Genomic DNA, 27,627 nt, shown 5'->3' with positions numbered 1-27,627 from the left:
ATAGAGTCTACTGTAACATTGTTATGTTAGTATAAGTTTATATATATATATATATTTGTAAATTAAAGCAAATACTGTTTACGATGTACTTTATCTCAATAGCATCATATACGCGTATATCAATTTCAAATACTTTCACGGTACATACTTAGAATAATTTTGAATATTATGCTATCGGGTTTTTTTTTTAATAGCGATCTACGTTTTACAAGCGTCGTTTCTCCCCAGTATCATTATCCGCACGTATATTTTGTATTTTATTTCATGACTTGTATTTTTTTTTGTTCTAATCGCTCAATTAGATGAATTGAAAATTGTATACTCCGTATTATGCATTTTAGTTTGATGAAAGTAAATTGAATTGAACTGAATTGAATTGAATTCTTTTGCATTCTATCAAGTTCGATCTCCTCAGTGCATTAGTGACATGGTTTCGAGCATTCTCTGGAAGTGATTAAAACTAATAGAGCTAAACATTAAGATAATAGTGAAATAGGAGCGGAAGAGCGATATGTGAAGACAAAAGAACTATAATATGAACACAGTGTGGAGATGTGTAATCAGTATATTGTAAAAGAAAGCTAAAATTTGGAGCCTTAATCACGGAGTCAACACCAAAAAAAAAGTTCAACAACAACATACGCGTACCGAGGATATATCTAACAATATAGTTGAGATTAATTGACCTCAGTGCACCTTTGCAACTTAGGTCTCCAAAAGAGATCTTAACAAAACTAATAATGCATAATGAAAAAAAAAAGGTGGCATTTGAGGGAACTCAAACCCAAAGAGCAATGTGGATTGAGTGAAAGCAGCAACATTAGTAGAACACATCGGTGAAAGTTTGAGAAATATCGGACAATCGATGCAAAAGTTACGATTCTTTTTAAGTTTTGGTGTTGGAACCGCTGGATGAGGAGACTACCAGAGATTATGACGTATGTGTGGACAACAATAAAGAAGATATATAAACGGAATTCCACAAAAATTCATTTTTCATTAAAATTACACATTCCATCAACGTGATACTGACATGTGTTAAGGGTAGCAATTATTCCCCCTGCTTTCTCAAAGCGGTTCGTCAAGTGCTCTTTCATATTGCTAGAAATTTGATTTTTGTGGAATTTTCTTTATAATATTTTCTTTATGTTGTTGTTCACATATACGTCATAACCTCTAGTAGTCTCCTCATCCAACAGTTCCAACACCAGAACTTTAAAAGTTCATAACTTTTGCATCGATTGTCCGATTTTCCTCAAACTTTCACTGATGTGTTCTACTAATGTTGCTGCTTTCACTCAATCCACACTGCTCTTTGGGTTTGGGTTCCCTTTAACTTTGTGACTAAATGCAGACTATAGGAGGCACTGTTTGTAAGTATATTAGGCAGAAGAAAAAAATACAACTGGGACAATACATGAAATTAAACAAAATGGAAGAAGGACGGAAGGTATGTAAAACATTGAGCAGTCAACATCGTGTACTGTTATAAAATGTCAATACATGGTACATAAGATAATTATTAATACCAATCTTTGTTTCCAGGTAATAACAATTCTGTCATTATCTCGTGCAATTTGATATACTTTGCGTCTCCTTTAAGCTGAGTTCAAGCAAATTGCTGCAAGTTGCATGTAAAAATTATCAAGCAGGTACGCCATTACAGTTGTACTAGTTACAAATGGATATAACTGAACACGGGTTTTTATGTACCCTTAAAGATCCTATATGAAGGGAATAAATGTTCGTAAAATTCGTTTGTAGATGAAATATATGTTGGTAATTGACCAATTATGCAAAAAGTTTGGCTCAAATCCCCGCAAGCATCTAGATATCCGCTATTTGCAAGTCCCAAACATCCCCCTCCCTCCCCCTCGAAAACCAGCCACAGTACGGGACTCCAAAAGTTGTGACGTCACGCCAGGGTAGTTAGAGCCACGGGCCCCGGATGCTCTGTAGAAAAGCATTTGGCATCGGGAAAGAATTTCTGTCAATTTTTTTTCAAAGTCTGAAATCTCTGCTATTTATACTTTTGACACCAACTCTTTACTGTTTGTCTACACTTAATAGTATTATCATGAACTGCTTCTTCTCAAACAATTATTTTGTATTACTATGATCTGCAACAAGCCCAAATTTCACACAATTATCACAATTTTCTCCTCATAGTTTTGGTGCGAAAGTAGATCCGGTCGGCCGTCGGTCGGTATGACGTATCACCTCGCAGCTCGTATCGTATGCATTGTACGTACGTACGTGCGGTTCACATTTGTATCATCGTAACTTTTTCATAGCGGTTCGTTTCGAAATTTCGCGTCGATCAATTTTGAGCTTTCACTCCTTCCGAAAATGGCCGAGAACAGTGAGTTATCAGAGTGATCTTTTTATGGACTTTGAGGAGTACGTTAGTGAAGAGGAATGAAGCGACAAAAGCAGAGAAGGGGACGAGAATATAGACGAGGACGATGGAAGTTGGGAAGATGTAAGCTGGGGAGAGGACGATGGAGAAGTGGGAGAGCAAGGTGCTGTCGACGTCAATCCAGCCGGGGAAGCAGCGGCAGGGCCACGGGTGCCGCAACCCTATGAGCCGCTGCCTTTCGATGGAGATGGAATGGCAAACGACGGGGATGCTCCTCGTCTCGATTTTAGACATATTCATTAAGACATATTTCAAATTTCATGGCGAAATGATGTTTCTATCTTGAGAAATTTAACTTTGAAATCACAGCAATATCACCCCATTTTTTTACGAGCACGCATGAAAATGTGACCCAAATCATGTTTGCAAACAACGCCGAAAAGCTGCATTCGCGTGTGGATCTCCAGCGATCAGATAATGAGCGTACAGCGGTTAGAAAATACGCGTAACAAGCGCAGAAGCCACTCCCCCTATGTGTTGTCATACCCTGTGTGCGCTGCGTGCGTACGTACGTGCTCGGTATTCAGTTTACATTCGATTCACATGTACCGTATTGAGCGCCCTACAACACGTACGAACCCCGCGTATGTATGCAGGCGCAGCTAGCTAGCAGCAGCTAGGCAGCCCCGCCGGTAAAATTCGGGGAGCCGAGCGGACGAGAGAGCATCGCGATTGCAAGCCAGGGCAGCCGGCATGGCGAGCATGGTTACGTTCGCACTTTGGCTAAGCGGACATGATTGTATTCACAACCGACTTCTCGGCTTTATAGTGCCAGTGACTCGAGCATCGCGAGTGCACTTTCGAAATATAAATGCCATATAAATGAACAACGATAAGATCATAACCAATCCACAAGTAAACTAATAATAGTAGACAGAAATTTAGTCTGGTTGTTTTGCAAGACGTACGTGATTTGTGAGCGTGACTGTATCCGATATGTACAGTACAGGGTGCGTGCTATGCTGTGATGCGTGTTGTAGGCCTATAGGAGCTATCGCAAGCGACACCAGCCCAGTTTCCTGCCTCGATATGCACATCATACACAACACATACACACACACACGTAGTGACACACACACACACAGAGGTAGCTCTTTGCTGGCAGCATCTGGCGTCCGCACCGTACCGCGCGCTGGCACGTACAGAGTCGCATCACTCGCGGATTAATCTTTTACGCGGGACGTTATTTTTCCAACCAAAATAAAACTAAAAAAGTCCTCTCAAAATTCTAAATTTTCTGAATATTATGTGATGTATCAAAAAATCGTTCACTAGAACATTTTTTTCTAATAATTCTTAAACAAATTAGAACATAAAATCCATCATAAGAGAGCGATATGACGCAATTTTAAAGCTTTGACAGCACTGCATTTGCGTGGACATAAGAGGGAATACCCTTACGTGACATCATAATCTAGGGGTCTTGACTCAACGGGGAATAAGGCTTCGATATTTTGACGAAATTTGAACGCATATTCCTCAAAAACCAACCTTTTTAGGGGTTTGAAAGATGTGAGATAGGAAAGTATGGTTAATAAGCCTTTCAAAAACACAAACAGTCCAGTTTTTGGCGATCGGCTTCTTATGTGAACTTTAACATGTAAGCGCATAAACAGCAGGCAATACATGTACCCGTATCTTTTATATCTTTACTTAAGTAGGCATATGATAATGAAGGCTCTATCTGCACCACTACCAACTTGAAAATGACATCATCAATTACATGTACGTCAAGACCTGTTTAGATACCTCAATGTCACAGAGGATTTCATTCCACATGATCTCGTTTAACCTGCTCAAAACACTACTTTCCACGTTTCTTTTCGACCTTTTCAGTCCAATTGTTCAGCTTCAGAAATGTCATTTCATTCTCGATTTTCATGGCTTATGTAAGCTTTATGTACAATCTCACATCAAACGATATCAGTGTAATAGAGCAAAATAAGAAGAATTATTATACCCCCGCCAAACGAAGTTTGAAGGGGGTATATAGGAATCAGCGGACGGTCGGGCGGTCGGGCGGTCGGGCGGTCGGTCGGGCGGTCGGTCGGGCGGTCGGTTTGGCGGTCGGGCGGTCGGTCCGTTGCAAATCTTGCGTCGCGAACTACTTCCTCAGTTTTCAACCGATTCCCATAAAACTTGGCACAGATGTGTGCCTTGGGTTGTAGATGTGCAAGACGTATTTTTTGACAGTACCCAAAAGTACGTTGCCATGGTAACGGCATATTATGGGCAAAAATGGGTACAAATCTTGCGTCGCGAACTCCTCCCACAGTTTTTGATCAATTTTTATGAAATTAGGTACAGATGTTCGTCTGAATATGTTAATGTGCAAGACACATATTTCCGCAGTGGCAAAAAGTGCGTTGCCATGGTAACGGCATGTTATTGGTAAAATATAGGGCAAAATGCTTCATGGCAAAACTGCTTCATCAGTGTTCTTCCAATTCTCATGGAATTCATATTGAATGTTTGTCTTAGGATATAGGTCAGCATGACACATTTCTTGACAGTGACAAAAAGTATGTTGCCATGGTAACAGCTCACATATTATGAGCCAAAATGATGGAAAATTTTGTGTTGCAAACTACTTCCTCAGTTTTTGCCCAATTTCCATGAAACTTGGTACAGATGTGTGCCTTTGGTTGTAGATGTGCAAGACGCATTTTTTGACAGTACCCGCCATGGTAACAGCATATTAATGGCAGAAGATCAAGGAAAGATCTTGCGGATTTAACTACTTCCTCAGTTTTTTGACCAAAGCTTATGAAATGTGGCACACACCTTGATCTTGGTGGGAAGATGTGGAAGACATATTTTTCGGACGTGTCGGAAGCTGCGTTGCCATGGTAACGGCATATAAATGGCAGAAGATCAAGGAAAGATCTTGCGGATTGAACTACTTCCTCTGTATTCGACTGAAGCTCATGAAATGTGGCACACACATTGGTCTTGGTGGGAAGATGTGCAAGACATATTTTTTGGACGTGTCGGAAGCTGCGTTGCCATGGTAACGGCATATTAATGGCGGAAGATCAAGGAAAGATCTTGTGGATTGAACTACTTCCTCAGTTTTTGACAAAAGCTTATGAAATGTGGCACACACAATAGTCTTGGTGGGAAGATGTGCAAGACATATTTTTCGGACGTGTTGGAAGCTGCGTTGCCATGGTAACGGCATTTAAATGGCAGAAGATCAAGGAAAGATCATTCCTTGGGTAAGACTGTCGTCACGGGGCGGGGGTATTAATCACCTTAAGTGATATTTCTAGTTTTCTTTCGATATTCAGTGTACTATTAAAACTCGCTTAACGGAAGGGACAGGGTGTATTTTGTACCGTACCGTGCATGTTCGTAAAGTGTTATTCTTGTTTAGTACCAGTCCATGTGAAATCCCGCTTCCTAGGCCTTATCATTAGTTTATATACGCCATGTCAATTCACTTGTTTCCCTTCATTGGCGTTACCCCTCCAGTGATGTCAGCTTTATATGTAACAACCAATACTTGTACATACAGTGTTACTTTTCTGGCTTCTTCAAATATGTTTGAATCTCACTGTAAATGCGCGTGTCAGAATTGCTCTCAATTGACCAACTAATATTGCTAAATGAGGAAAGAAATCATATGGCTATTTGTATACCCTTTGCAAAACCTCCAACAACTCGTGTATCTTCAAGTTCCCGTGACGGACTGATCCAAATTATCAGGCATTATCATTTCGCCACCATGATAATCAAGCGCGCCGTTTGTTTGTTTGTTTGTTTTTTGGTTTGTTTGTTTGTTCGTTTGTGTTTTTTTTTGGTTTTGTTTGTTTGTTTGTTTGTTTTTTTTTTGGGGGGGGGGCAAAATCTCGATGGGGGCACATTAATGTGATGGAGTGAGATCCTCGGCGAGGGTGTGGGAGGAGGGCTACCCCCCCCCCCCCCCCACGGTAGGGACTTTTTGTAAAAACAGAGTGCAAAAGTCGCGTTTATAGAGCATTAAAAAGCAAATTTCTAGGAAGTTAAACATAGTGAAAAAAATCACTGCGAAGGACTATGATTCCTATAACATACGGGGGCACATTAATGTGACGGTGTGAGATCCTCGGCGAGGGAGCGAAGCGACCGAGCGGGGGAGGGTGTAGGAGGGGATACCCCCCCCCCCTCCCACGGTAAGGAGTTTTTGTGAAAACAAAGTATAAAAGTCGCGTTTATAGAGCATTTGAAATTCAATTTCTAAGGGAATAAAAAAAAATCACTGCGAAGGACTATGATCATAACTTATGAAAACTATTCATTTTACTATAAGTACGGGAAGAGCGGGCGAGCCGCTTTCACTTTGCCATCTGTCTTAAACGTGATCGCAATGTTCAAGCAATGAAAATTATTCTTATATTGCTAGAAAGCATAGAAGAAGAGGAAAATGAAAGGTTTACTGAAGGTATGTTTCAGGGGGCACACCCGAGGACGCGAGGCTACCATCTATACACTAAATTTATTCATACGTCATATATAATAATGTATATATCATTAGTGTATTTATAATTTGATTACAATATAATTATATATATTTTTTTGGTCTTTAAATAACTGATTAATTATTTGTATCAGGGGGCGGGGGGGGGGGCAAAACTCGTTTTGCCTCCCAAAATTTTATTGGGGGGGGGGGGGGGGCAAGTGCCCCCTCTGTCCCCGCCCCACCCCCACCCCCCCCCCCCCCGCTTCCAACGCCCTTGATGATAACTTTTATGTATAGGGAATGACATTGCAATCTCATACGAGCCAATACCCGATCAAGACTCTTGCCTATTCTGGAAACTATATCTTTTATACCTTCGAATAAAGGCTTTGATATGAATTTAAAAACGTTTCCTCGCACTCTCCGCGCTCAAAAACATCACAAACGCAGAACATGCTTTCAGGTACTACAACAACGTAGTGTCATTAAATGTCATTACATGCTTGCATATGTCAGTATCAGTTAAGTGATATTTGCTGGTATGCTGTAATCGTTTAAAGGAATTTCTTGGAGCATGCCAGTCATTATTGCAACGACCCACTGTTGCAGGCACTTGTGTTCCTCACACGACACGCATCACTCTTCAGTTATTTCGCTCTTTACTTGTTGATCATATATTGCAGGAGGTAAGTTGCTTAGCATCGACAATTTTGATAGTGAAGCTAAGGAGGTTTAGTGGGGAAACAAAAAGAGATAGAAGTGATTGACCGATAGAATCACACAAGGAAAGGAATCCGAAAATGGCCGGCCGGACGATGAAAGCTGTCATAATTGAGGAGTACGGAGACGCGGACACAATGAAAATAAAAGAAGATATTCCTGTCCCCAAGGTCGTCGCCGGAAAGGTAAGGAAAATCAAGTTTAATGTCAAAGTATTCGTTGTTTTCTTACTTTCCTAGCAACTTAGCTCTATCCCTTCTTGTTCTAGAGAAGAAGATTTTGCCCCAGGTGGGGCATGGTGCCCATTTGTGCAAATTGAGATTCTATCCCCCAAGGGATGCTATCTACCAAGTTTGGTGAAAATCGGTCGTGGGGTTCTTAAGAAGAAGATGAAAATGTAAGAAGTTTATGCACGACACACAACGGACGAAGAGCGATCGCAATAGCTCACCTGAGCCGAATAATATCCAGGAACAAAGTTAATGGCTAAAACTTAAAACAATCGGTATTTGTCACTGCTTGACTCGCGTGTGCTTGGGCGTGTTTGAAGTAGAGCGGAGAGGGAGAGTGTATCCCCCTCTCCCACACGAGTGAACTTTTAAAAATTAAGAACTGAAATTCCCTTTTACAAATCACAATCCGAATCCAGTGATCTATTGCATATTTGGACAGTTTCCAATACAAAAAAGCTAGAAAAATTAATATTCGGGGCAACGAAAGGGAGGGTGTGGGAGGAGTGTCCTCCCTTCAAATGAAATTCAAAGATTTGGTGCATGCTTTGTGTGGAATATTCGAGAAAAAAATAATAATAATCTTCCGGGGAAGATGCGAATGGCTAATTGGTTAAATCTTGACTTTTCTCCTGCGTGTACATCTTTCCACTGTGCATGAAGTATACTGATGAGGATCAAAGGGGAGGGAATGTATCATACTCCCATGGGAATGGAGAGACTTTTTATTTCTAGGACTGAAACTTGTAACACAGCTCACCAGCAGTGACAAAATAATGGCTGTAAAAGCACGGAGTGGCAACAGATGTCACGATAGTGTCATTTGTATTCTCCAAAGAGCTTATAATGAGAGGAGAAAATTTCTTGGTATTCTCGCACTAAATAGGATAACGAGAAATGTATTTAGCAGAGACAAACACAAGACAACCCCCCTAAATCCTTGTTGCGTAATATTTTTTTTTGAAACGCAACTTTTCAATTAATTTAAGAAAATTCCTTCGAGTGTACCGCACCTTATACTAGGGCTATGTTATTAATTGTCCTCACGCAGATTTCTTGTTTTTGAGAGACTGTGTATACTGAGTATCTATGAAAGTGGACTTAGCCAATGGGCTAAGTCTTTCATAATTAATAATAGAAAATAAAAGTGACAACCAAAATGTACAACTAATTCCAGCACAACATAATTTTCATAGCCTTTATGAAAACAGCTGTGTGCTCTCCAAATCAGCAGAAGACCGCTTATGATATCTTATGATAGCAACGAAGACCTTCAACATATCAACATAACATTTTTTTTTTTTTTGGGGGGGGGGGTCGAGGACCTTTCAAAACTTTTCATATAAACATCTCTATAATCAAAGATTGATGACAAACTATAAAGAGACAAACACTATTTGTTTGCAATCCACAGGCTGGCTGATACTGGCAGGGGTGCAGCGTCAAATAGGCTATAGTGTATGTCAATACCATCGTACTCATTATACTGGTTGGATAGGGCTACCCTTAACCTAACCATGCTCGTGTCAAACCAGGAATTGTGCATAAAAGGATAGGTGTTGTAACAGGGCATGCTCCAGCATAACAGGCACACACACGGAGACTTATAAGAATAATGTGCACGAAAAGAAAGTGACTCACTCACACACACACATCATTTTCAATGGGCTCAGTCAAAGTTCTAGATCTTCTTGTCATTGTATTTGACACAATATGTAGGCCAAATTTTCACTGAAATGACTTTTTTTTTTTCTCCAGAGACAACAATGGACACTGTATAATGAACACACGTTATAATATAGGGGTTTTTTTTTGCAGGTATTTTTGTGCGTTTCTCGTTTAATTTGATAACGAGATCATTCAAAAGAGAGTGCCATATGAATATCGTCATTCAAGTTTGAATTGTAAACAGGTGGAGGCTATACTGCTATTAATTAACTGATGTTGCAAACTGCACGCCTCTACTTCTTGCGAACTGGTACAGACCGAATTCAAACTGGAACGCTCTTTCACAGTATGAAGATAAGTTTGCTTTTAATGAAGGGTTTGGAGCGCCTATGATTTTGACGGGGGACATTGATTTTAACATTATGCAGCATTAGCATTATGCGTATATCTCCTGATTCACAATCTCTCATGTATAGATCATAATTGTGTAGTTAACCTGTTAAGGTAATCTCTTGGGGTGTTCATGACGTGGGGTTCACTGATCATCCGCTAAGCTACCTTTTATGGAAATTAAAGCAGATGAACAGATTTGAAAAAAAACTACTGGTATTGATGTAGATGCATTTAAAGATATGATTCGGTCACAAAATTGGTCTAAATAGAAGAATGTGGTTGCTTAGATGAGGCAGTGCCTCAATGGGAAAAAAAACTGGTAATGGAAGTTGTAGATAAGCATATGCCAATCAGAGTCAAAAGTGTAAAGAGAAAGCACTTTCCATGCTCTATGGATTAATGATTCTTCAGAATTGATCATATTACCGGAGACAGAAAAAATATAGCCAAGGAATTCAATAACCATTTTTAAAATGTTGCCAACTCAATTGCCTATGAGGAAAATGAGTCGCAAGATATAATATAATGATAATAATATATAAGTTTATAAAGCCAAAACCTATAGACATATTCTTCTGCGCTGCAAAAGTTTCTGATGTACTTGATAAATAAACAGTAATAAATGAAAAGGTGTGTGTTGAGTCGTAATTTAAAGATATCCCATTAAATTATATATTTTAAGACTGAAAACTCATTTGTGTTATCACCAGCGAGGGAAACATGTATTTAAAGAAATTTCTGTCTCTTAAAACAAAAAGTCTTAGGCATTGATGGTATAAGTTTGTATGTTTTGAAGTTATGCGGACTTGAGTTAGTTAAAGGTATAACGCACATTATTGATATGTGGATTTGTGAGGGGCTGGTTCCGAAGAGATGGAAAATAGCAAAGCACTGTTCAAAAGGGCGATAAAGCCGATCCCGATAATCAAAGACCTATTTCTTTGTAACCATGCGTCTCGAAACTTTCAGAAAAAAATCGTTCAACGTCAACTAATCCGATTTGTGTTAAACAATGATATTATCACTCCGCATAAATCTGGATTTCGAAAATTGCACTCAACAAGTACTGAGATCATTAAGGTAACGGATGATTGGCTTATTTTTAATGTAACTTGACCATGGCATGCACACTGGATCTTTTAGGTCGATTTTCAAAAGGTTTTTGGCCCTGTTGACACTGACATTCTACTGGAAAAGCTTGCTTCTACCTCAGGACTTAATTCCTCAGACTGGTTTCATAGCTATCTAAAAGATTTTTTTTTTCTTAATCCTCCTTCGAGGGACGTTATTTCATTTCAAATATCTAAAAAAATTCACAAAGACATATAGAGAGCAGGATGTACGAACATAGAAAATAAGTGTGCGAACAATTAATTGTCAAAATCATATCATCACATAAATTTCGATTCCTCTGGTGAAAGTATACTTCAAATAAATTATATCCAAAATATTCCCTGAATGTAACATTACCTCAGCATATTAATTTGTGCATCCACAGGTAATCAAATATAATCTTTATGATTCAACTTCTGCTCTAATTCATAAAGGTGCCTTTTCGTGAAATCAAGTAGCTTTTTTTTTTTAACCAAAAATTTCTAATTCAAAATGAGCTCCGTTCTAAAATCTGTCAATAGTGCGTAAACATTCGTTGCTTTTGTTGTATAATTGATAAGTACATACAAACGAAAAATCGTATATTGGGCAAAAACTAATATCAAATTCAACAACATCAAAGATTTATCTCTTACATTAAATCCTGTTAATATCATTCGCTCATTAACAGTGATATCAATATGAAAATAAGCGCATGTAAAATTTGATATTTTTCCCCAATATAACTTTGTATCTGGGCAATATAACATAACATGCCAAATAGATTCAGCTTCGCTGCATTTCTTACAAATCATATCAAACGTAATTTTTCATTTTACTGAATTTTCTTTAAATGGTAATATTCTATGTAATAACTTAAAACTGTATTGCTTCACCTTATTATTGAATAACTTTCCAAACTTGAAATCAAACAACACTTTCCAATCAATTCTGGAGGTATATGCAATGTTTTTGTCCAAAAATATATCACACTTAACTCAGATTTCTTTTCATCCAGCAACAACAAATAAAACTGTTTTGTTTTTAAAACTATCAATTCAATTATATCCCCAGTATTTATCTGAAACAATTCTTTATTAAACGAAACATCTCGGGTACATTGCCTTTTACACAAATAATCAAACCACACCTGTGGCAATGCTTTTTTAATTCTTACATATTGAAACGATATTAAAGGGATGGTACAGTATTGGTGGAGATGAAAATTGGGCTTTAACTTTTTAGTGAGATACCAAGAAAACACTTATGAAATAGTACAGAGCATACCATTTTAAGAGGAATTCAAAGTTTATTTGATAAAAACGGGTTTGGAATAGCTGAAACATCCAAAAAACAAAGTAAAACAAAACGATCGTAATAAAATGTGGTTCCCACACTTTATTAGGATCGCTCTGTTTTTTATATCTCGGCCATTTCAAAACAAATTTTCATCAAATTCAAATAAATATTGAATCCCTCTTGGAATTGCATGCTCTTTCATATTTCATAAGAGGTTTCTCACTATCTCACAAGAAAATGATAAAAACCTGTGAAAACCTGAAGTTAAGTCTCAACCAAAACTATACGATCCCTTTAATAAAGAATTCAAATTCATTATTTCAATTTTGTTCATGATTTTTCCATGATTCATTTCTTATCAACTGTTTAACATGAATAATACCTTTTTCAACCCAATCTTTATTAAATAAAATTTCATTCATATACTTGATGTTCGTATTATTCCAAATAATTTCATTTGATATATCATTTACCTGCAATATATTTGTATAATGCATTTTTGCCCATGTAGAAAGAAGATCAAAATAAAATAACGGTAATTTATATCTTTTACACAATAACACCATATCTGCAGCTGAACAATTATTATGATGTAAACATAGATAAAACCCTCTAATCTTATATAACCAAAATTTACATATATATTTCCAAGAGTTATCACTAGCATCTAATAATTTCGGCAACCAAGAAAGCCTAAGTGACTTCATTTTTGCATCTAAATCAATCATTCCTAAACCACCTTGTAAAACACAATTCATTACAACCGCTCTTTTAACCTTTTCTCTTTTAGAATTCCACAAAAATGAAAATAATATCTTATTCAACTCTTTTACTTATTTCTGAGGAATTTTATAACAAGTTGAAAGATAAATTAACTGAGTACAAGTAAAGATTTAATAATAACTACTTTCCCATAATAAGTTAAATTTCTCATCCTCCACATTCTTATTATTCGCTAAATTTTCTCAATTTTAACTAACCAATTTAAACAATTAAATTCATTTTCTGACTGACACAAAACAACACCAAGATGTGTAACCGGCTCTTCTGTCCATTCTAAACTTTTAAAACAATTTACTTCATTGATATCAATATTCAATGGTAATATTTTTGTTTTTTGAAAATTCAACTGTAACCCAGCATGTTCACCAAACACTAATACCTCTTGCATTGCAATATTACCTGACTCTACCGAGTCAACAATTAAAGTAGCATCATCAGCTAACTGTGAAACACGTATATCATAAACATCACTGGACGGATCGTTACAAACCGGTATGCTAATGCCGTGTACATTCATGTTAGAGCGTATACGTGTTGCCATTACTTCAACTACTAAAACAAATAATAACGCTGATAGGGGGCAACCCTGTCTAATACCCCTTGTAATCTTGAATACATTTGTAACCCATCCATTATTAATAACCTTTGCCATTACATCCGTATATAAAACATTTATCCATTTACTAAATGATTCCTTAAAATTCAATCTTTTTAAAACCTGCAAAAGAAACTTATGACTCACACAATCAAACGCTTTTTGAAAATCCAAAAAAATAAGTATACCTTCCTTTTTTAATACATGACAATAATCAATAATATCTTGAATCAATCTCAAATTATCTACAGCTGAACGCCCTTTTATATAACCAGTCTGATCACATGAAACTATTTTATGAATAACTCTTTGCAATCGCTGAGACATAACTCGAGCAATTATCTTATAGTCTGTGTTTAATAATGATATCGGTCTCCAATTATCTAAAATTCGTTTATCTCCCTTTTTATATATAAGTGTAAGAACCCCTTGCTTTTGACTTTCAGATAACTCACCTTTAACATAAGCTTCATTTAAACTCTCAACCAATAAATCTTTTATATCCCTCCAAAAACATTTATAAAATTCAATGCCTAACCCATCACACCTAAAAGATAGATATACAGAAGACGTACAGTTAACGGTAAGCTATCATCAGAATTACCAGTAATTCATGGGGTAACACATATCTATACTTGTCCGATACATTTTTGTTGTATTTAAACTGTTTTAATGTTCAAAAAGAATTATGCAGACGACACTGTCATATACTTCTCGAATAGAGATCCCAAAATGATCGAAAATGTACTTTATGAAGAATTACAGAAATCAAACATGTGGATGAATCATAATAAATCAAAAATAAACTGCTCAAAACATGGTATACTGAACCTGAGAGTATATCATATATCTCAAGTTGGAAGCTTCAAATATCTACGCATCATCATTGATTCACTCCGTAGTTAAAATGGAACTTACATATTGTGTAAATAGGTTATCAAGGCGTTTGAGCAGAGTGAGGGGATTCGTCAACGTGTCAACTATGATACTACTGTATAATTTTTTATTATGGTGATTATTATGATCTGGCACTCAGCAGCCAAAGCCAATGTAGAAACGTTACAGAAACTGCAGACCAGATCGCACAGGATAATACTAAAAATAAAGTAATATGAACATAAATCAATAAGTGAACATTCATGATAATTCAGTTGGAAAACTGTAGAAAATCGCAGCACATGGCATGTTTACTCGATGATGTACAAATGAAATGGCACCTACTAATTTACATGATATATTTATTTACAAAGAAATCGGTTACTCTTAAAGACAACGTGAGAAATTAATTTTACCGAAACCTAATTCGCAAAATTGTAAACATACATTTTTTTTTTATCGTGGCAGCAAATTATATGATGATCTGCCTTTGTCTTGTGTGTGTGTGTGTGTGTGTGTATTACCCCGTATCATCAGAGCCTCGGACGAACACCCTGGAGGGAAAAGGGGTTGTTTTGAGGGATTGTTTTGTGATAATTAATATGGTAAATGATGTTTGTATGAATTAAAGACATGCAGTTATCATATACATTTATAAATCTCGGACCCCATGAAAGAACAGATTTATCATATAGATAGATCTGAAATGGCTATCCATCTTTACATAAAATATTACTATCATTGTCACTTGTCTATTTGTTTTCATTGTGTTTTGTTTTACCCTTGATTCATGTTTCAAGTATGTCTTGTTCATCACTATTGATTTTGTATATGATTGTACCGTTTCGGAAATAAAAAGAAAATCAATAATGATCTTAGTGTGCTTAGCAATCGTTCCCCAAGTAAAAAAAAAGAAAAAAAAGAGGAAAATCTATAGAAATATGTACTTTTCCCAGCAAGACATACGGTCTATATGTAATGCATATTATAGGAAGAACACATATCACAACATGATGTACTAAGTATTCAAATCAATGGAAATGAGCATTTCTTGTAACTGTGAGTAACAATGAAAATGATAGAAAGGGATTTCATGAAGTTTGTAAAATTGATTCATGTACCCATGCAAAAATACAAATAAAAATAAAAAAGACATGGACAGGTCTCCTGGAAAGAACACAGTGTCTCACAGTGTGAAACAGAATGTGAAACACAGTGTGAAATCTCGTCATATTGTTGAATTTGAGTGTTTCAACATTGTGAACATACTGTGAATCATCAATTTACAGTGTGAAACAGAACATTACTATATGACAACTCTCTGAAAAACCACACCACAGTGTGAAATCATCCTCATCATGTAGCCGACTATGTGAACACTCTGTGGAACACTGTGTTCTTTCCAGCGGGGACAATAAGTTAATGGATGAAGACACACGAATGTCTAATGATTATAAGCTGAGACCAGAATACTATCGTGCTAATTTGATTGCTCGAAGTGTTAAATATATTGCTCCGAAGCGAATTTGAATGTTGGAATAGCTGCACTGCGCAATCACATTCCCGTCTCGCGAGAAATTGAATGACCGCTTTGCGCATAGTTGGATTACTTTCTATGAATTTACATGATAACATTTTAGATTTGATTGACATGAATACAAATTTGACTGATCGAAAATGAATTTGAACGACAAGATAGTATGGCCAAGACCCCCGAAATTGAACGATCGCTGTATCAATTTGACTGGCGAATTATACGAAAGACCACAAAAACATATAGTCAATTACATGGACAAGCAACTATTGTGATGCATCCCCCGATTTTACTTTTCACATGCATTGGGTACTATGCCTCCCCACCCCAAGCCAAAACGTCAGGGACTCTGCAGCACCCGGAACTACAAATGTTTTGCCAACAAAATGTTTGACAGTGATGATTGTGTGTCTGATTACCGTTCAGGTCCTGGTCCGCCTTAAGGCAGCTGGTGTCAACGAGTTAGAGATTCGTATCAGAGCGAAGGGATGGCGTGGATTCATGACGCCATTCATCCTTGGAATGGACGGGGCAGGTGTCGTCGACGAGGTTGGCGATGGAGTCATCAATGTCAAGGTAGTATTTTAAAACGTTTCCTCTGACAGGATATTCCAAATTTCTACGAAAAAGCGATCCAAGAGTGCATGTGTATGGTTTTATGACAACGAAAGTTAGCAGATATTCATCATTGCGAGCGAATAGTGCAAGCTCAGGAATTGTTTATTGTCACTCGGTCTTTGCCGACTATGGGGGGGGGGGGGATGTTGCAGTCTGTATCTCTCTTTTTTTTGTCAACATAAATATACGCTGTCAGGTGTCATGTCGACAAAGTGTTTCAAATGTATTCCAAACAGCGTAGTGTACGACCTCATGTCTGAACATAACATCTATTATTTCCGTTGCAAATGTGACCATTTTAGTTCTTCTATCAAAGCTCTTTGGCAAATGATGATTGAGAAGATGACATTTCGGCCGTATGTTACGATAATCATGTATTTCAATAATGCTCCCATAATACATTGTATTCGTATTTGAACAAAAATAGCCATAATGTCCTATATGTTCTGCCACATTAAAGATAGGGTGACTGCAGGGATGATAATAAAGCTTTTCCAACCAATTTCATAAGATTTGCATTCGAATTAATCAAACGTTCAATTCAAGCGATTTTCGTTACAACTCTACTGTCATAGTTCATTTTAATTCTTTGAGTATTCAATTTTACGCGCCTGTTTTTTGCTGTTATATTGGATTACATACTTCATTTTCATTTTAAAGTTCCATGTAATCAATTAATTTCAATAGTATTTTACGTATTTCCTTCCTGTTAACCTGTCGTATTCCACTTTTAATCTATCCCATAACATTATGAATGCAACATTTAGGGAATGGCTACATCTTAGAATTTGTTAGATGTCCACATCCATATTTACATTCTTGATTACATTCCTACCTTGCCCTTGTCCGTACCATAAGTTGTCACAATCAGCTCAGCTGTATAGACCCCTTTCATTCAAGAGTATCGCCAGTGATCTTAGTCTTGCTGATTGTCAAATGTTTTACCCACTAATTCTATCCCTATTCGAAATATTCATGTACACTCTGCTCTAGCAGCCGCTAAAGTTGTGTATCAATAAAATGTACATGTATGTGTACGAAAGTTGAGTTATACGGGCTATATGCTAGTACTGGGTGTTACAAAAAACATTTCCCACTTTGTTCCTTAAAAACAAATGATTAGATAACACTGACATTGACATGAGCAATAACTGAAAAGTGAACTATTTTGTTGGAGGTAATTTGATAATGAAACATAACTTAGTTTCATCAAATTCAAGATTAATTTTTAAGTCAAGGTTCAGATTTTGCTCTATTTTCAACCCTCTGTACAAAACTTTCACTTTGCACAGGGGTCAATTGCTGTGTACGAGAGTGTGTGATTAATACCCAGACAATGGTTCTGGACAATGGACAGGGATAGAATGCTTTATAATTTATTCATGAGGAATTCCCTTTCACAGCTAGTCTTAATTCATACGGAAATGTAGTGTATGCAAGAACATGGAAACATGTGCTTACAATGTGCATGCATTTTACCCTTTACCATGAATTAAAAATAGCAGTGCCCAGGGCAATCTATCATGAATTAATGATAAAGCATTCATGTGCCTTGGAGCAAGAGACCAGAGGCCTAGTCAGCAAAGCTCTGAACAGGTGGGTTTCATGTTTATTGTTCAGAGTCATTGTAAGCAATTGGTAAGCACACACTCATTACACATCATTGGTTCCTGTTAAAAATTCAAGTTTTGTACAGAGGATTAAAATTTGACCAAAATTTGGAATAATTTGGAATTATTCTGTAATGTAATTTGAACAGCACTTGCATTTTCCCTTCCACAAAAATGGCCGTAATACTATCATCTGTGTATAAGGATACTTTAAATTGATTATAATCAATGTTGCACAAGTCATTCATATGAAAAAAAAAAAACAGAAGCGGTCCAAGTATTGATCCTTGTGGTACACCTGATTTAACCTTGAGAAAACTGCTCAGTGCTCCATCATAAAATACACATTGAGTTCTGTCAGTCAGGAATGATGTAAACCATTCTAACTCCATTCTAACATAAGCAACAATGACAAACACTGCCCATATATGTTGGAAATGTTTGCCTTATCGTGAATTTGAATTCCTAGCGTTCTTCACGGCAGTGCTGATGCGAATTTAAATGTGTAATACATGCGTGTTTTGAACGCCCTTTTACACGTAAGCTTGAGAAACTCGTGGAATCGCGTGCTGCTTAAATTAAACAGAATGGACTAGTTACCTTTTTGAATGCTGATCTCATTGATCATTCAAATTTAATTGAACTTGAATGATCTTATCGTTAAATCAAATGCAAATCTTATGAAATTGGGCCGAAAAACCTATATTGGGGCATATTAGGCAGATGGGGGGGGGGGGGGGGGGACTCACTGAAAAGCAAAGCTTATAAATTGTGCCCCCCCCCCCCCGTTGCAATATACAATATACTTACGAAAAAAAAAAGAAGATATTCATGGTCACCAAATCCAATTAATGTTGCTTGGACAATTAACCAACTTAAACATGAGTACATACATAAATCTGTATTGTTTCATAGGGGTGATACACTAAATGAAACGGAAAAACCCGGTAGAGACGAGACTAACAGCACAAACAAGCAAGATGCAAGACAAGTACATGAACTAAAATACACCGAAGTACAAACAGAACACTACAAAGGTAGCAATACAACGAAAATCGGGACGGGTGTTGAGAAAGGAGAAAAGAAAAAAAAAAGGGAGAGAGGAAAGGCATGCGGTAGGGGCATTCAAATGCACGGAGCAGGCTATAGGTTGATATAAATCTTTTATCTTTAGCAATTTATTCTAAAAATCAATGGATCTGCGTGAGATTTTAGAGTTGAAAATGACACGGAGTGCTTTTGTTTTGCGGAAGCAGCAACCTGTTTGAGAGATTTTGATGAGCGTTGCCCCAAGCCAACAAACCGTAATGTAAATAGGGTGATATCTGAGAGGAATACAGCATAAGTAGCGGAGTAATTGGGAGGTGAAATTTTACTCTGTGGATAACACCAATATTCCGAGAATATTCCGAGAGCAAGAATGACTTTTATTTTCAAAACCCAGTTGATACATTCAGGGCACTTAGACAAGATTAACGATTAGCAAATACTCGGTAACGTAATCTATATTATTTTACTCCATATCTCGTTTCATGCTGAAATCTTTTACTTATTTCACATTCTTAATAAAGTCAACGTGCACTTGTGATGAATAAAATCTAATGCTAAGTCTGTGATATGTGGTTGTAAATCTACCCCATTGGTAAGGAATAATGACACAATCTGGTGTACGCTAATGTGCGACCAAGAAGAGATCGGGCGAAAAGAACCTGGCTAATTTTAATTTCAATTCGTTCTGCTTGAAAATATTGTTTTCGTTATCACTTTGCATATTATTCTGTACATTCCATTCGATTCCAAAACATGGGGGAGATGGTTGCATACATCGTTTCTCCAACCGGAATACATCAGGGTTGCACTTCGCTTCTCCCATCCCTACCAAAGTGGTTCTTAAAAAATTTGATATTAGGAGCTTGCACAGAGAGGAACAGAATGTTGTAGTTCTTTTTACTGCTGCCATATACCACTCCAAGCTATTTTCCTACCAAGTCACTTGAAATTATGATGTGCTTTTCCCTCTTACTAGCCTGGAGACCGTGTTTATGTGTGCCAACCGATAACGGGAACGTACGCTCAGTATTGCCTAGCAGATGCAGACCGAGTCTACAAACTTCATGAGGATCTGACTTTCGAAGAGGGTGCCCTTCTACCAATTCCTTATTTCAGTGCGTTAAGAGCATTGACGAGGTGGGTTAAAGTGGATCCCCGTATCCATGTACGCTTTGGGAAGACGAATCATATCTATTTGAAAACGTTTGGTGCCAAATTAATGCTTGTGGTACTATTAAAGATATTGTAAGAACGGAATTCATGAAATGCCAATTTTCTTCTGAGATATGGAAAATTAGAATTATCAAACATCAACATAAATTATCAAAAATCAGATCTAAGAGCACATTGCAGTAGGGATTGATTTTACTGTTTGAAGAAAATAAACATTGATCCTCAAGAAAAAAAAACCACACCTAATAATGCGTATTTGCATGTCGGATCGCGGATGTTCAGAAGTACTGTAACTAATAGTAAGCTTGAGTTTTACACGTGTGTGAGTGGTGTCCTTGTTTTGTTTACCATACTTACTGATTTCCATGCTTTGGCAATTCAATTGCAGAGCTAATTTTAAGAATGGTGACAGCGTGCTGGTCCAAGGAGCTAGTGGTGCGGTAAGTAAAGCATTTTGTTCACGTACGGTTCGATTGCACACTATTTCTATCCGAATAATGTATATAATTAAAGAACTCTAAAAGAAGCTATTCTTGTTCGATTTATTTTACAAGTGGAATGTTTCAGCAAGGAAAACCCTTTGATACAAATAATTCAACGTTCAACAAACGTCAAAGTTATGATGCTATCACAGTCGCCAGCAGCAACCATTATCAGTTTGGTGTTCACTGTGTTCTCATACAGTATGCCTAATTATTCTCGTATCTTCTCTAGATGTGGTGACACAAGATCATGGACCACTGGTTTATAATAGTACGAATTCTGAATAGGTGATAGGGTACAGAGATGCATGAACACCACTGCAGGGGCCGAGAAACGTTTACGTTTTTGTTTTGTTTTTTAGTGTGTGTGTGTGTGTGTGTGTGTGTGTGTGTGTGTGTTCGTGTCCGTGTATGGCACCCCCTCCCCCTTATTTGACAGCAATAATCTCCGGGGAAACTCTCGAATTTTTTTTTTCTTTTGAGACTTAAGTTATTGATCAGATGATTGACATGTCCATCAAAACAACACTGATCAATAATCTGGTCTTCCACTCTTTTTTTCAGAGTGCACAATTGCCATATAATTCTGATAATAACTGTTTGGTACATCACTTCCATTCTTGAAATCAAACTGGATAATTTCTCCATTGTCATCAAACAATTGGTAGACAGACATAACACAATCCAGCCTCATGTAATGATTTACAATATAGACCTAATAATCTTTTCCCTACGACAATGAATTGGTGGTTCCACACACACTGTTTCAGAATAGCAACATGACTTTGATCATCAACAGCCACTTGGTAGTGGATATCTGTTTTTGACCATGCTTTCAATACTCTCTAAAAAAAATGGAGTGAAAATTTTCACTCTAAAAAGAGTGAATACAAAAAAGAGTGAATTTCGAGTGAAATTGGAGTGAATTTTGAGTGAAACTGCTCATTTTCACTCATTTTGGAGTGACGTCAGGGATCACTCGAAGATTTTGGAGTGATCCCTGACGTCACTCCAAAATGAGTGAAAATGAGCATTTTCACTCAAAATTCACTCCAATTTCACTCGAAATTCACTCTTTTTTGTATTCACTCTTTTTAGAGTGAAAATTTTCACTCGATTTTTTTTAGAGAGTAGATCAACATACAATGATGGGATATCTTCAGGTCCGGGTAATTTCTTAGTAATGAAATTACTGATAAAAATTGTTTTACCACAATATGGCCTGAAAAAATTTCAAAAGGGAGAATCCAATTATGGTCTGATATAAAAAAAGAATATCTATGAACCCATTTTACTAACTGAGTATTAATCATACACAGAATGTTTGGAAACTTGAGTCCACCTTCCGCTTAATCAGCAAACATTGTTGTCCTTGATGTTTTGTCCGGACCATTCCATCGAAAGGAAAACATCGGCTTCTCAAATTCTTTAGCAAAATCAGTGGGTAATGGAATAGTGATAACAAATATACTATTTTAGACATTACAAACTTTTTTTTAAATTTGTACCTTGCCAATCACAATTAAACCTCTGTTTTCCATTTAGCAAGTGTATTTCTCATCTAAATAAGATGAACATCAAAATTCTTCCTTTTTATTTCTTCTAAATCGTATGAAAAATTAATACCTTGCACCTTTATTCCCTTCTCTGGCCAGGTAATACCTCTTTTTCTGTTATTACCAATCCACATGCCTTCAGTTTTGGATTTGTTAATGCAAAGGCCAGACATTTCTGAGAATTCCTCAAAGTCTGTAAAAACCTTCTCCAGATATTCATTATTTTTGCAAAAACAGGTTATGTCATTGGCATAAGTCGTGTACTTTATTTCCTTTCCTCCTACTTCCAGGCCTATGATAGGGTCATTATTTTTCATCCTATTCAAAAAAAGAGTCTAATCCCAAAATGAACAAAAGGATCTCCTTGACGAACTCCTCTGCTAATTTGGAAATAACCTGTAATGTATCCATTTACAAGCACGCAGCTTTGTATGTCATTTTAAAGGGTTTTTATATACCCACTGTATTATTGAGGGCCCAAAGTTATAGGCTTCCAATCATTGAAAAATGAATGCATGACTGAATGAGTCTAATGACTTTGTGAGATCCTATCCTAATATGATACCTAATACATCTTTTTCGGCATAAAAAATAAGATCTGATCTTTTCTTCAGTATATCTTCCTTTTACAAAAACACAAAAGCAGTCTGTTGACTATCTATTAACTTTTTATTACTTTGAAAATCCATTTGGCCAAACATTTTGAAAGAACTTTTGCATCAACATTAATCAGAGTGATTCGCCTCCATTTTCCAAGTATAATTTATCCTTATTGGGTTTGGATATTGATTTTTTGACCCCTTATTTTTTGTGAAAATAACATGAATTGATCATTATAGGCAGAATTAAAAGAGCCAACTTTGAATTTACAGACTACATGCCAGAATGTTTCATAAACCTCTGCTGTGAGCCTATCATTTCCTGGAGTTTTATTTCTTGCCATTTAAGTAATTCCTCTTTGACTTCACCACATGTTAAAGTTCTTTCGCATATGAGGTCTTTCCCGAATCTGCTCATTGGTGTTTTATTTTACTTTGATTAATATAGTCCATACAAGCTTCCTGCGTAATCGTCATTGTTCCTTGAAAAATTCGTGGAATGAATCTTTGATAAACTTTTGAATATTTGCTTGTTTTCTTATTTTCCTTCATTTGTATTCAAAACATTGATAACGACTCGTACTTTCAGCCTGACTTTTCTCTAATAATTATGATAATAATAATAATGAAATAACACTTATAGAGCGCTTAATACTGACGTTTCTAAGGACATTAATACGGAAACATTAATACAATAAGAAATAATTATTACTTTTCTGCCTGAATTGTTCCTTTTCACATTTTCTTTACCCTCTCTATCTTCATATTCATCAACCCACACTGGAAACTTAGCGCGAAGAGTTTTCAACATATTCTAGATTGTCTAGTAAGCTATCATTAAATTTCCAATGTGACGGTCCAATTCTCTGTTTATTTAAACATGAAGGTGTAATGTGACATAATCATGATAAGATAATACACATGGTATTATATCATTTTTCATCACATCGTTCCATAAACAATCTTTTATCAACCAAATGTCTAATCTCGATTGCTCATATGGGTTGTACCGTCTGCAAGTAAACCTTTTCGTTGTTTTGTTTTTAACTCTACATATCAACGAGACTAAAATTATCTTTCAGTCTATCTATCAGGGCACATGCATGCTTCCAAATTGACTTCATAGCACCCCCTTGTCTATGAAGGACCAAGTCTTGAATAAGATTAAAATCTCCCCCAATCAAACTCATGCGCCCTTCATCATTAAACTCTTGCAATGGTGAATAAACATTTGTCCAAACCTCTACCTGATCTTTTTCATTATTCGGTGCATAAATATTGGCTATAAAAATGTTCTCATAAATTTCAACTTTGATCTGTACAAATCATCAGGTGTTACCTTTACAGGAGTCAATAAGCTTAATATCAGATGATCTTTTCAATATTATAAAAATTTTTTTTGCTTGTGAATGTCCCATGACTAAATATTATGTTTGCTCTAATCTGACTACTCCAACAGATTTCCGCCTTCTCAGTTGAATGAGTTTGTTGCAATAGTATGATGTCCCTTTTAGGCTTAAAAAGAAAATTAAGATATCGCTTCCTGGTTTTGAAGTTCTCTAAACCTCTAACATTATGAGTCATCAATTCTAACTCCATTATCCAAAATGGAAAATCTCATTCTTTGTCCCACTATATGTAACAAGAATCATAACAGTAACAATGATCTAAAGAAAAAGAAAGAAATATCTAATTTGCACGAGGTTATTCCCTCAACATCTTTCACTGTGTTCATGTGGTGCTTTGCACAGTGGGAGTGAGTTTGATTCCCATCATAACAATATTTTTTCTCTGTGCCTGATTATTCAAGAGTTTCACGTACAATATTTTTTTTTTAAATCTTGATCTTAATATTTAACTGTACATTCATTTTTTTTTTCTCTTCTGGTTTGTCCGAATTTGTTACTACACATCTCTTTTCAGTTGCCAGGTCCTGTAAGTGTCACTTCTTGTATTCGACTCCCTTCTTTGTCTCCTTGTCCCGGTAGAACAGCCTCACTGGGTACTTGAAATAGTCCTTTCCAGGTTGCTCCTTCAGTTTCTGTCTCGTGTTTTGCTAGCTTCTTCCGCTCATTCCTGATCTCTATCGGCAACATTTCATCGATGAAGATGCGGCTCTCCTTCTCCTCGTAGCTGTACGGTCTGTCTTTCAAAAATTTTCTGGCATTAGAAGTATGGCGCTTCTCGTTGAATGCCACGATGATTGGACGTGGAGCCCCTCGTCGTGAAACTTGGCCTGGGGAGCGGTGTGCTCTCTCAATTCCTAAATCGTGTCCCTCAAAATTTAGACGTGACGTTGCAAAGTTCTGGATCAGACCTTCACAATTTACCTTCTCGCACCCCCATGGAAGCCAAAGAATACAGCTGCACATCTCATTTCTCTGGCTGCAGGATCAACAAAGCGCTCTTCATTTTGTCATTTTCATTTTCTAGCTCCTTCATTCTCTCAGTCAATTCGCTTACCTCGTTATGCCTCCGCCACGAAGTGGTGCCGGAGGCATTATGTTTTCGGGTTGTCCGTCCGTCCGTCCGTAATGAATTTTGTGGACAGGGTAACTACCAAAACCTTTTGAGGTATCCTAATGAAACTTGGCATGTATGTGTATTAGGGGGTGAAGTTGTGCCTATCAACTTTTGGGTGCACATGCTCAAGGTCAAAGGTCAAAAGGTCAAGGTCAAATGCTTAAAATTGTACTATTTCCCCCATATCTATGCAATGCCTGAAGATATTTTCTTGAAACTTAGTGTATACATTTACTACCTAATTAAGATTCTCTGGTGAAAGTTTGGGGTCATGAGGTCAAAAGGTCAAAGGTCAAAGGTCAAGTAAAATGTTAAAATTTCACTTTTTTCTCTGTATCTTGGAAATTGTTCAAGGTATCTTCATGGAACATAGTGTATATGCATCTACTGACTGGCAGTGGTTATCTAGGGAATTTAGGGTTCATGGGGTCAAAGGTCAGGGGTCAAAGGTCAAGGGCAATACTTCAAAATCTTACTATTTTCCTTATATTTGCAATGCCAGCAGGATATTTTTTTTTAAACTTGATGTATGCATGTCTAACCCAATAGAGATTCTCTAGGATTTTTTTTTTTGCCAAGAAGGTCAAAGGTCAAAAGGTCAAAGATCAAGTGAAAGTGCTGAACTTACTTTTTTCTCCATATCTCGGAAGTGGCTTAAGTTATCTTGAAACTTAGTACATGCTGAATTTATGTATGTTCTGCCTGACAGTGCTTCTCTTATAAATCAAAGGCCAGATGAAAATGATAACAATTTACTGTTCAATACAGAAATTGCGCTTCTTCTCCATACCTTGAAAATTACTCAGTGCATAAACTAATATGAAATGGTCAAAGTCAAGTTAAAGTTCTTAAATCCCCAAATACATGATCTCCTATTCATCCAATTAAACATAGGTCAAGGAAGGTAAACATTCAATACATTTGTGACAAACATGTCATTTTAATATTTTGCCAATTTTGTGAAAATGTAATCACACATTGTCCACATGTACTATAGACCTATTAGGAGAATCATGCATTATGGCGGAGGCATACCAGTCGCCATAGCGACATTTCTAGTACTCATTCTCTTGTTTGTCTTTGAGCATGTCACTGTTTTCCTGTTCTCACTTAACTATTTCCTTGAGGGCCATGTCCAATCTAGATGTTAGATTGCTATTGATATCATTGACTTTTTTGTTGGTATCATCTAATTTGCTGATGATAGTAACTAGCAAGTCATTGGAGTTTGTATAAGTGGTACTTGCTTTGTCCCCGTTGCCGTTGGTTCATCTTCTTTTTCTGTGTGCTCCATCGGTTGTTGTCTATGTTTGCGCCCAGAGCCTCGGTAGACCTATACTTGGGATCGCCGCTGGCGTTTCAAGGGTTGCTCACTACAGTAGGGATAGCACTTCGGATTCCGACGTGTCTATATTGCCTTTAGATCAGATAAAAATCGCCAAACTAATTGCTCATACTATTGTAACAAGAAGTCTGGGTACACCACAGATATTTATCAGTTTGCGATATCTTTAAATAACAGGCATTTCCGAGTCAATTATAGCAGTACATTGTGTAGCTCAAAGTAACGAATGTGCTAAATAGACATGTTTTTGACCATGTATCAGAACCAAGCATTGTTAAATTCAGTGTATCCCAATATTACGTCATGTACTCACACAGCAATATACTCAGGTTCTCGATCTCTGAGTTTTAATATCTCATGTCAATGCCAGAAGTCTAAACCAAAAACTTAGTTCCACAATTTTCACTTTTTAATATCATGAATGTCAAAAACCTGTCTCCATGAAAACTCCTCTCTATTCTTTACCTTAGAAATTATAACGTACAGTTCTGATCGTTTTCAAAGAAGTGGGTAGTCCTGTACATCTAAAATACGATCAAAATCATTAAGACCGGATCTATGCATTGATAGCACTGGAGACCCCTTTATTGACATAAACAGCAAAACCACAAATACTGTATA

The 27,627-nt window shown here is 36.8% G+C and overlaps 1 protein-coding gene across 1 annotated transcript in view; it reads left to right on the top strand.

Annotated features, from left to right (window-relative positions):
* Nucleotides 1-7,675: 7,675 nt before the first annotated feature.
* Nucleotides 7,676-27,627, top strand: part of LOC139708183 (quinone oxidoreductase-like) — a 32,632-nt gene continuing 12,680 nt past the window's right edge. The window contains exons 1-4 of the mRNA XM_071620158.1: nucleotides 7,676-7,765; nucleotides 16,477-16,626; nucleotides 20,305-20,465; nucleotides 20,890-20,941. Of these exons, the coding sequence (XP_071476259.1) occupies nucleotides 7,676-7,765; nucleotides 16,477-16,626; nucleotides 20,305-20,465; nucleotides 20,890-20,941 (453 nt within the window). The remainder of the gene's footprint in view (nucleotides 7,766-16,476; nucleotides 16,627-20,304; nucleotides 20,466-20,889; nucleotides 20,942-27,627) is intronic.

Source organism: Diadema antillarum, unplaced genomic scaffold (genome assembly GCF_040938485.1).
Source record: "Diadema antillarum isolate AM-2024a unplaced genomic scaffold, OU_Dant_1.0 seq00001317_RagTag, whole genome shotgun sequence".
Taxonomy (NCBI): domain Eukaryota; kingdom Metazoa; phylum Echinodermata; class Echinoidea; order Diadematoida; family Diadematidae; genus Diadema; species Diadema antillarum.
This window is presented reverse-complemented; position numbering and strand designations above follow the sequence as displayed.